The following is a 12,090-nucleotide window of genomic DNA, read 5'->3' as shown; positions in this document are numbered from 1 at the left end:
GAACCAGTGTTGTGGAGTAACAGATTACATGTACTGGAGTAATCAGAGTACAAATGATGAGTAACTGTATTCAGTTACAGTTACTGTTTAAGTGAGTGGTAATTGGATTACAGTTACTTTGTTGAAAATAAATGGATTACACAGAGGAATTTTACTGTTTTCACATTTTGGGGCTAAATCCCTTTTGTTTTGTTTTTCTGTTTTTTTAATTCAGTAATTCCATTCAAACCAGGACTAAACCAGGACTAAACCAGGATTTAACAGGACTAAATCCTGCTGTGTGGACGTGTTTCTTCGTTTTCTATCAATAATATTTTTTAATTTGGTTCAGTAAAGTTTGGACTTTTTATTTTCTTTTATCAGATAAAACTTCTTATGTGAAGATTTCCTCGTCTTTGTTTCTCTACAACAAATCAAGTAATCCAAAGTAATCAGATTACATTACTCACTTTAAGTCATTTAATGGATTCTGTTACAAACTACATTTTGGGTGTGTAATCTGTAATCTGTAGGGGATTACATTTTAAAAGTAAATTTCCCAACACTGTTCAGAACACACTTCACGTCCAAACATGCTGGATTCTGATTGGTCGAGGGACGCTGCGCCGCACTAGGTCCCTGTAGGTGTGAATAATTCATAATTCTTAAAAATGTCTTTGTATTAATAAAATCTTGTTGAGATAATCTTACATGTAGAAGCCCAAACCATGTCACAAAACATGATGTAAGGACAGATGAAACTATCATATAAAGTCATCACTGTTACAACCCAGTGCTAGGGACAAAGGAAAGTAACACAAACCAGATATGATGTAAAGTAAATGGGTTTTATAAAGTGGTGTAGGTAAGTACAATAACAAAAAAATAAATAAACGTTCACATTTGATATTTCAGAATTCCACAAATTTACTAAACCACTCATAAACTAAGGTATTTAACAGCAACAAAAAACACTGCCCAAGGGCCGAGCCAAACTGGCAAAACTAAAAATTATAATACCAAACACACTTTACAATATCAACGAGCGAAAGTCTAAAGATGTGAGGGGCGAACTGAAACTGCCGTCCAGCCGCCAGGAGGGACAGGAGCACAGCACTTTTATTGGTCGAGGTGATTGTTGTGGAAGGATGTGGAAGGACGGGATTGGAGGAACGGGACGTCAATCCTCCAGCCACAGCACAAGGGACGTCGGAACCAGACCACAGCATCGGAACCACGGCCACCAGTCAGACACCAGGCACCACACGGGACATGCAAACACGGAAGATACACGCGGTAATACAAACGGGGAGACAGACCGCGAGCCGTAACAATCACACATGAAACATTTATACAGGAGCCAACTTTACTCTAAATACCAAACGACTTCATCATTTTCTACAAACATGTTGGGTGTGATATTTCCAGGTTAGTTTTTTGATGATGAACACATAAATATAGATGTATAAATATGAAATGATACATATAAAAGAACAAATACTTAAATGGATAAACTTTTTACACTTTTTAAAGTTCTATTTAAATGTGTTATTAATCTCCTTCTTCACTCTGTCTGTGAATCTATGGATTAAACCCTGGTCTTGGTTTTCTTTGTCTGCTTTGGCACCATCGCTGCTTCTGCTGCTTCTGCCTCAAACTGTTCAAGTGGAGGAGCTTCTACAGACAGAAGCAGCAGCCTCTGAAGCTGCTGTACTTCAGGCTTGGTCCAGTCAGTCTTGATTCTTTTGAAAGTTGAAAAGCCACACTCACAGTCAGCGGTGTTTACAGGCACAATCAGGGAGAGCTCCATCAACAGGACCAAGATTTGAACCTTTCACGTCGTTCCTCTGGACAAATAATGAAAGGATGTGTGGTTAGATTATGTTTGTAAAAATCATCTTGGCATATTTCACACACCTGACTGTTCATGTTCATAAAAGCTCCGTCAGTGGAAGTGCTGCTCTTGTCTACAAACATCTTGTACTGGCTGTGGTCTGACAGAGCCTCCTGAACTTCTATTCCTTCATTTTCAAGAAGCTCTTTGTAGAACTCTACAAGTGTTCTCATTTCTTTTACACCACTTTCCCTGAAACGTTCCTCTACAGTAATGTCATTTGGAAGGAACAGGGGCCATGATGATGGATCTAGTGCCCTGAATTTTACAACAGCAGATCACTGAGACGATCATCTAAAAGACTGATGACTGAATGTGTTTGAACTTTTGAGAATGATGCTGTGTCCACTCTTGACTTTTAAACTAAGATCAGTGATTTTAGACTTGTACTTTACCAATGACTTGAGCTCGTTCTGTTTTGAGGATGAACAAAGAAGCATTTTCAAAGAGCACAACCTTTGTTTTCTGTTGTCTCTGTCACAGCTCGGTAAAACTGGGACATTTGAGGCCCATTTCCATTTTCAGGGCAGTGATGTCACAGACACATGATTCCTGGCTTCGACTGCCTGGTCCACGGTGATTTTGTCCTTTTGAAACATTTTGCTTCATGTGGTGAGGTGGTCCAGCGTGTCGCACATGAAGAGGAGGAAGAGGACATTGTCAGATTTTCTGAGGTAGTGTGTTACATGTTTCTCTTCCTGACACTGGGGCAGAGGCTCAGGGCGTCTTTCAGGACTTGTCATATCTTCAAAATGGACTGAATAACTGTCCCACAATCTGTAAAACAGCAACAACTTTATTATAAATTACAAATAATTTAAATGAATGAATTTGTGATTTCATGTGGATGATACATTTAAAAATATATTCCTATTTTTGAAGTTAACCTTGATGATGCACATATGGAAGCCAGCGGGTACATGAAGGTTTGATGGATTCAGAACCTTTTCCTCCTGCAGTCAGTCTGAGCTCTCGCGTGGCTTTTGGAGAATAATTATACTGTTCATACATGTGTTTGAGCATCACTTGCATTTCCTCCATCCAACAATTATTTTTTGTCGCTCAAGACGATGAACTGTGCAGTGCACAGACACCAAATGCTCCACATCCTTCTGCAGACGTGCAGCCGCACACTTTTCAAACCCAGACTGACTGCAGCCGCATCACTTCCAAAACCAACCAGACGCTCCTGCCACGTGTCAACCCCAACTTCTTCAAATATAAGAAAATGTAAAACTCAGATGTAGACGGGAAAATATTTACAGTATTAGTCATTTGAGATTTGAATTTACCTGCTTGAATGGATCATAGATCCCAGCTGCACTGGTGTTTTAGATGTTGAATGGAAAAGTCGGCATTGACTGGTCCTTCAGGTGATAAAAAACAAACATACATTAGTTTGTTTTCAGTAACGACACAGTCTGTGGCCCCAACAGTTAAAAGAGACGTATTTTACTGCATTCAGTTTTTGAAGGAACTTCTCTCTTTCCTCGTCATAAATGTCACAGATGAATCTATAACAGGAAAAGACATTTTAATCAGCAGCACACAGAAAGCACAGGAAAAACACACTTGTCCACTCAAAGTGTCCAGTTACTCAGTCGACTGGACGACTGTTAATGTCGAGCCCAGAAATGTAGAAAACATGGAAGTACATTCATCTTTACACACTGAACTCTTCCAGTAATTGAAATATACAAGTTGTTCCACTTATCTAAGTCCAATTTCAGATTTGAAATGATTGAAGGGAAGTTATATTCACACTGATCTGACATGTTAGAGCATTTGCCCAAATACTTCAAGTTCTATTTGCAAAATTTAAAATGATAGAGATGCCCAGAGATCTGAGAAGCCAAATGATTCACCGGGAAACACTCACTCTTAACAATGTTTAACTTAATATATATGGAACCTTTTTAGGTTTTATTTGAGAGAAAGTGGGGATTGGGTCAGAAATGAGTCATAAGAAATCATCTGTATATTGTGATTCTTTGTTTTCTAGATTATATTGTGAAATTCCTTTATAAAAGTCTGATTTCAAAGAGACTGATAATGGTTCGATTCTAAAGACGCAGAGGAGTGGGCTCAGGGGACACTCTTGACGAGTGCCTCTACAGTAAGGTGAAGCGAACTCCATTTGTGGTGACAGGTGCCTCAGGTCATGAGTGAAGAAGCTTGTCCAGTTTATTTTGGGGCCAAAATTGAATCTTTTTAAAACTTCCATCATTTACCTCCACTCCACATGATCAAATTCCTTCTCCACGTCCAGTGAGTCGACTGTTTCAGGAGTCTCAGTGGATGCAGGAGCCATTAAAATGTCAAGGAGTCGATGAATGTTTGACATGAATGACAGGTCTTCATGAAGCCGGTTTGATCGGTCGATATAATGTTGGGCATAATAAATTCAAGGTGTAAAGCTAAAAACTTAGCAAGGATTTTGTAATCTGAATTTAAAAGAGAAATAGGACGGTCGGAGCTACAGTTTGTTTCATCTCTTCCTTGTGTTAAATTCAGAGTTATAGAAGCTTCTGACAGACTTTGTGGTAGAGTCTCTGGACTCAGACATTCATTGTACATTCTGAATAAAAGGGAGCTAAAGTTTTTGAACATTTCTTGTAGAATTCTATATTTGTTTCCATCAGGGCCAGGGGCTTTTCCCTTTTGTGTTACAGATATTGTATCAATTATCTCAGAAATGTTTATGTGCTGCTGAAGTTCAGATAATTCACTGTCAGTAATCGTACAGTTGAAGCATCAAAAAAACATAACACCTCATGAAACTTAAAGACAAAAAGTCTCCTAACAAGAACTGAGGAGTTTTATAAAGAACAGAAGCTCCCTGCATCAGAACATCAGAACATCAGAACATCAGCTGTTCATGAGGAGACGTTTGACAAAGAGACGCTTCCTCCGATACTCACAGACCCCGATACTCAACCCCCGATACTGATACTCAACCCCCGATACTCAACCCCCCGATACTCAATACTCAACCTGATACTCAACCCCCGATACTCAACCCCCCCCGATACTCAACTACCCCTGATACTGATATACGATAAAAGAAACCACCGAAGTAACAGAACCCACATCTTCAACTGATTCACTGCCCAAAATATTAAATCCACAAATGTAAATGAGCAAAGCCCCACACACACAAAAGAGGTCATCAGTGAAATGGAAAGACACATCGGTTTAATCAGCAGCACGGACGATATACAGACACTTAAAACCACAGACGACCTCATGGACGATATGACCCTTCCTCTCTCTGTTTATATATGAAGAACAGTCACTTTGACCTCGTTCAGTTTCTGTGTTTAGTTTTTATTTGAGTCAAAGTCAAATTTCTGTAATGACACTGAAGCTCCATTTTGTTCTTATTTCTCTTTATCTTTTGTTCTCGCGTCGTCATCGTGGGACAAGTCCAGCTTCTCTTCTGTTTTGTTCCGTCTCTTTCACCAGAGTCACAGAGGAACCTTCTTTATCCCACAGTGTAAACCCTGGAAACAGAGGCTCAGAGAAGGACGAGGAGAAGGTCCAGAGGTGGAACAGTTCTCCATCAGAGGAGACGTCATAGAAGGACAGAGCTCCAGCCTCAGAGTCCAGGAACACGCCCACTCTGCCAAAGAACACGCCCCCTTTACCAGAGGACACGCCCTCTCTCCTTGATTGACAGGAGCGTTGGAGTCGTGCGGAGTTTCTGTTGTGAATAACATAGTACACTCCATCATCAGTCATCCCCAGACTCCAGGAGTGATCATTGCTTCCAAACCCACACTCCCGTTCCGGTCCTTTTCTACTGATCTTTCTGTAACTCACTGCAATATAAACCCTCCCGCTCCAGTCCACCTCCCAGTAACAGCGCCCCCTCAGGCCAGTGCAGCTCAGGACCTGAACATAGTCTGTGAACCTGTTCTCATGATCTGGATACTCCTGATCCTCCTTCGCTCGAGTCAGAGTCCGATGGTCCTCAGACAGAAGCAGAAGTCTGTGAGCTGAGTTTGGGTCCAGAGAAACGTCACAGGAGTCTGAAACACAAACACTTCACCTCAGTCTTTTGTCCTGATTGAGTCTATGTTTAACAGAGATTCAGACCCATTTCAAACAGAGTGAATGACCTGAGTGAATGACCTGAGTGAATGAGCTGGTTGACCTAGCTGTTCTCTGCACTTTACTGTGTGAAGGAAACAAAACAAACTCACACTTCCTCAGACCTGGGACCATCCAGCGCTCTCCAGCAGGATCCAACCTGAAACACACAAGTCCAGTTTAGACCAGACCAGGACCAGACCAGGACCAGACCAGGACCAACCATGGACTAGAACCCAGACTAGAGGCCAGACAGCGCCCCCTCCTCAATGCACTGATTAGAAGAGCAAGAGGAAATGCAAAGTAAAAACTACACCAAACTCGTGTGACGATGTCCACACAGAGCAGGTCTACAGTCACATGTGGCTGAAGTTCCTCTAATAAAAGTGCACAGATGTGTTTGTGGTTGTCACGATGAGCATTGGGTTTTATAAATGTGAAGAGGCTGCTAAATCTTCCCTCTTCCTTGATCTTGAAGCAGTTTTCTGTAAAAACCAATGGAAGTTGGCTCAAAGAAGAGGTTCTCAAACAGTGGGTGAGGGTCTAAAAAAGGGCAGGTTTATTTAAACTTAAATCAACATTAATCAGATGAACTAGAGATAGATTTATAAAAACAGTGATAAACATGTTCTCCAGTGATCGTAAAATATAAATAAATGTAGAAAATTATAAAGATGGTCTTGATGGGCCGTGATCTCGGACAGGTCTTAGTCTCTCACAGACACAAGCGCAGTCTCACCTGACAGACAGCAGGGGGCGCTGGTCCTGTAGAGCGGTCAGGAGCTCGGCGGAGGGTCCTGGATGGTTGTAGCTCAGGTCGAACTCTCTGAGGTGGGAGGGGGCGGAGCTCAGAGCTGAGGCCAGAGCAGCCCCGCCCCTCTCTGAGACCAGACATCCAGACAGCCTAAAGACACAGCATTACACTCATGTGGACACAAGGGGGCAGAGTGCATCATGGGAGCGTCTCACCTGAGCGTCTCCAGTCTGCAGGGGGCGCTCTTCAGTCCAGAACACAGCAGCTCCACTCCTGAGTCCTGGAGGTCGTTGTGACTGAGATCCAGATGTGTGAGACTGGAGGAGCTGAGGACTGAGGCCAGAGGAGCACAGCTGTGAGGAGACAGACCACAGCCACAAAGACTGAGGACAGAGAGGGACATTAGAGACTAGAACCTCCACACAAGAGTTTAAATACAGTCTGAGGACAGAGAGGGACATTAGAGACTAGAACCTCCACACAAGAGTTTAAATACAGTCTGAGGACAGAGAGGGACATTAGAGACTAGAACCTCCACACAAGAGTTTAAATACAGTCTGGACTCACAGGGCTTTGGTGGAGGCTCTGACCACCGGCAGCAGACCCAGGAGAGCTCTTTCTGAAGCCTGGTATTTCTTCAGGTCAAACTCCTCCAGGTCTGAGTCTGAGGACAGTAAGACGAAGGACAGAGCAGACCACTGAGCAGGAGACATGGTTCCTTCAGAGAGGTATCTTCTCATGTTCTTCTGTATCTCCTGCACCAAACTGCCATCGTTGAGCTCGTTCAGACAGTGGAACAGGTTCAGACTTCTCTCTGCAGACAGACCCTCTTCATCCAGCTTCTGTTTGATGAACTTTAATGTCTCCTGATTGGTCGGGTCACTTCCTGTGTGAGTCAGCAGACCCTGCAGCAGCTTCTGATTGGTCGGCAGAGACAGCCCCAGGAGGAAGCGCAGGAACAGGTCCAGGTGTCCGTTTGGACTCTGTAAGGCCTGGTCCACAGCAGAGCGGTAGAAGGCCTCAGGGTCTGGACTCTCAGAGGAGTGTGGTGTCTCCAGCAGGTTCTCTCCAGAGCTGTAGAAGGTCTGATGGACGTGAAGAGCAGCCAGAAACTCCTGCACACTCAGATGGATGAAGCAGTAGACCTTGTCCTGGTACAGGCCTGGCTCCTCTCTAAAGACCTGTGTGAACACTCCGGAGTACACTGAGGCCGCTGCAGCGTCCAGCCCACACTCGCTCAGGTCACTCTCGTAGAAGATCAGGTTTCCTTTCTGCAGCTGCTCAAAGGCCACTTTTCCCAGAGACTTCACCATCTCCCTGGTCTCTGGAGTCCAGTGAAGGTCCTCCCCTGATCCCTGCTGATACTTGATGTTCTGGACTTTGGCCTGCACCACCAGGAAGTGGACGTACATCTGTGTGAGAGTCCGGGGCAGTTCTGGTTCTGTTTGTTCCAGAAGCTTCCGTAGAACTGTGGAGAGGATCCAGCAGAAGATCGGGATGTGGCTCATGATGTGGAGGCTGCGGACGCTCTTGATGTGGGAGATGACGACCGTGGCCTGGTCTCTGAACCTCTTCCTGAAGTACTGCTCCTTCTGCGGGTCGGCGAACCCTCGCACCTCTGTCACCATGGAGACGCACTCAGCAGGGATCTGATTGGCCGCGGCGGGGCGCGTGGTTATCCAGAGGAGAGCGGAGGGAAGCAGGCTCCCCCTGATGAGGTTCACCAGCAGCACGTGCACTGAGGCGGACTCTGTGGGGTCGCTCAGGACCCGGGTTCGGCCGAAGTCCAGAGGAAGTCTGCACTCGTCCAGACCGTCAAAGATGAAGAGCACCTGGAGCTGTTGGAAGCTGCAGAGATCTTTGGATGGACTGAAGAAGTGGTGCAGCAGCTCCACCAGGCTGAACTGTGTGTCTCTGAGCACGTTCAGATCTCTGAAAGTGAAGGGGAACAGCAGCTGGAGGTCCTGGTGGGCCCGGCCTTCAGCCCAGTCCAGACCGAACTTCTGAGTCAGACACTGTTTTCCCCACGCCGGCCACGCCCTTCGTCAGCACTAATCTGATTGGCTGTGGTGAATGTGGGCGGGGTTTAAAGAGCTCATGACATGTGATGGCGATCTCAGGAGGAGGTCTCCTGGACACCGTCTCCACGTGTCTGACCTCATGTTCCTGGTTGACCTCTGAGGCTCCGCCCTCTGTGATGTAGAGCTCTGTGTAGATCTGGGTCAGGGGGGCGGAGTCTCCTGCTTTAGCCACGCCCTCAAACACACGGCTGAACCTCTGCTGCAGATCACACTTCAGTTTATCTCTGAATCCAACTTTACTCCCTTTAAACAACACACAAGAGTTAGAATGTCAAACATGTCACATATTTCATACAGGAGGAAATCTGACACACAGGGAGGGACCTGACACACGGGGAGGGCACCTGACACACGGGGAGGGACCTGACACACGGGGAGGGACCTGACACACAGGGATACAGGAGGATGGGAGGGCATCTGGAGGTTCTTACTGTTCTCAGGCGCTGGGCCAGATGTTCCTGGTCCATCCTCTTCAGGAAGTCCAGGGTGATGTTCAGAACCTCTCTGCTCTCCTCCTCCTCACTCTCGGAGCATTCTGGGTAATCTGAGGCCAGGAGCCTGTGGAGCCTCTGCAGCTGCTGTTGGACAAACCTCAGGACCTGCTCCTCCAGAACCTGGAACCACACACTGTGTGAAGAAGTGTTCTGAGTGTGACGTCACCCACAGCTCAGCTCCAAATGAAGCTCATGGAGGCCAGCACTTAGAGCGGCTCATCTGGAGCCAGGGACCATATTTCGAAATCGAAGTGTCAGTCAGGAGCGTATATATATCTATAGATATATATATATATATATATATATATATATATATATATATATAATAATGTCTCAGGTATGAAAAACCAGACCAGGCCCTGACATGATCCATACATACTGGCTAAAGAAGCTCACTGCTTTCCACGAGCACCTGGCAGCACAAATAATAATAATAACCCAAAGGTGTACGATCCTGATCCTGAAGGATCCCTCAAAGGGTGCAGTCCCATCCAACTATCGACCAATAACCTGTCTCTCCACAACATGGAAGCTCATGTCAGGCATCATCGCAGCTAAGATAAGCAGCACATGGATCAATACATGAGCACAGCACAGAAGGGCATCGGCAAAAACACCAGGGGAGCCAAGCACCAACTCCTGGTTGACCGAACAGTCGCCCGCGACTGCAAAACCCGAAAGACCAACCTGTGCACTGCCTGGATTGATTACAAGAAATCCTCTGACTCAATACCACACACATGGATCACTGAGTGTTTGGAGCTGTACAATATCAACAGGACTCTAAGAGTCTTCATTGCAAACGCGATGTGGTTGTGGAAAACCACCCTTGAAGCCAATGGGAAGCCACTTGCACAAGTGTCCATCAAATGTGGCATATACCAAGGAGACTCACTGTCCCCACTACTGTTCTGCATCTGAACCCCCTCAGCCAAATCATCGACCGCACTGGCTATGGATACCGACTCAGAAATGGGGCCAACATCAGTCACCTCCTCTACATGGACGACATCAGCTGTACAACTAAGAGTGAGCGAGACATCGACTCACTGATCCACACCACCAGGATCTACAGCACAGACACTGGGATGTCATTCAAGCTTGACAAATGTAGCAGGATGGTGACAAAGAGAGAGAAGGTAGAACACACAGAGGGTCTCACTCCCAGAGGGAACAATAGGAGACGTTGAGGACAGTTACAAGTACCTTGGTGTCCCACAAGCAAATGGCTCCTCGAAGAGGCAACAAGGAAAGCAACTACGGCCAAATACCTGCAAAGAGTCAGACAAGTCCTAAGAAGCAGCTCAATGGAAGAACAAGGCCCAGGCAATAAACAGCTACACCCTGTCAGTGATCAGATCCTGCAGGAATCATGCACTGACCAAAGGAGGAGATACAGACCACAGATGTTAAGACACAAAAGCTCCTGACCATGTGGAGGGTTCATCCCAAATCCAACACCCTGAGACTGAACGCAGGCCGGAAGGAAGGAGGCCGAGGACTAGTGAGTGTGAACCACTGTCCAGGATGAAACATCCAAGCTCCTTGAGAACATCAAGGACAAGGCCCCGACAGATGAGGAGCTCAGAGAAGGTCTCAGACAGTGGGGTCCAGAGGAAGAGGAGCTGGAGAGACCATCATGGCAGGACAAACCCCTACATGAACCACCAGAACAGAACTGAAGAGGCTGATATCAAGAAATCCTACCAATGTCTGGAGAGGGTCTGAAGGACACACAGAGGCTCATCCTGGAGCTCAGGAGCAGGACCTGAGCACTCGAGCAACAGAGATCCAGATCTACCACACCAGACCAGACCCACGGTGTCGACTGTGCAAAGAGGCTCCTGAGACAGTCCAGCACAGAACTGCAGGTGTCAGATGCTGCAGGGAAACAAACATGGAGCCACAGAACCAAGAGGAGCCACAGTCACAGAAACATCTGTGCAGAGTACGAGCTGGAGACCCCAGGATCAAGGTGGGAAACACCTCCAAAGGTTGTGGAGAACGACCGAGCCAAGATCCTGTGGGACTTCAGATACAGACTGACAGGATGGAGATGGACCAACCAGACATAGTGGAGGTGGAGAAGAAACAGAGCAGAGCCGTGGTGGAACATCACAACACCAAGAGATGGAAATATCAGGAAAAAGGAACATGAGAAACTAGAGAAATACCAGGGGCTCAAGGAGGAGCTTCTTCTGAAAACTTTAATATTACTTCAAAATGAAAGAAACTATTTCTATAAAATATGTCAGTCCTTTTAAGAACATTTTTATCATTTTAAATACATTTTTTTTTTTAAATCCTGTCCCTTCATCTACAGTTCAAAGATGGAATAACACAAGATATGATGAAATACAAACATTTGTTTACATGATTTTGTCTTTGAAATTTGGGAAATAATTTTTGTTCCATGTTTCATTCATGGTCTGTTTAAAACAGATGGAACTTTAGAACCAAAAATGGAACAGAAAAAAGGTCAACAGTTTCATAAACTAGAGAACATATGTATCTGTTCAATACACTTTTATATCAGATGAATTTACTTGGATTTTTGGTCTTGGTGTTTACTTCTGCTTGACCGGGACCAACTCCAGGTCGGTTTGTGATGAGGAAACGACATTAGAAAAAAAAATCGATCATCTCTGCAGTTAAGAACTCAGCAGGGGAGTCGCCTCAATCACCCCAACAAATGAATAATGTCTTCAAACTGTTTTATTCGTCATTGTACAGTTCATCAAAAGACCCAACTCAAGAAGACACATTTTTCAAGGATCTTTGTCTACCACAACTAAC

General features: G+C 45.2%; 2 protein-coding genes across 2 annotated transcripts in view; both read right to left on the bottom strand.

Annotated features, from left to right (window-relative positions):
- The window catches only part of LOC129407590 (plancitoxin-1-like), an 80,810-nt gene that overhangs the window by 47,286 nt on the left and 21,434 nt on the right, over window positions 1-12,090 (bottom strand). The window lies entirely within an intron of this gene.
- Window positions 5,047-12,090, bottom strand: part of LOC110165802 (NACHT, LRR and PYD domains-containing protein 3-like) — a 155,503-nt gene continuing 148,459 nt past the window's right edge. The window contains 1 exon segment of the mRNA XM_055148806.1: window positions 5,047-5,904. Within this exon segment, the coding sequence (XP_055004781.1) occupies window positions 5,285-5,904 (620 nt within the window). The 3' untranslated portion in view covers window positions 5,047-5,284.

This window comes from Boleophthalmus pectinirostris, unplaced genomic scaffold (assembly GCF_026225935.1).
Source record: "Boleophthalmus pectinirostris isolate CB_2022bp ecotype Guang Dong unplaced genomic scaffold, ASM2622593v1 HiC_scaffold_1, whole genome shotgun sequence".
Taxonomy (NCBI): domain Eukaryota; kingdom Metazoa; phylum Chordata; class Actinopteri; order Gobiiformes; family Gobiidae; genus Boleophthalmus; species Boleophthalmus pectinirostris.
The sequence above is the reverse complement of the archived record's forward strand: the minus strand, read 5'-3'. Positions and strand labels throughout refer to the sequence as shown.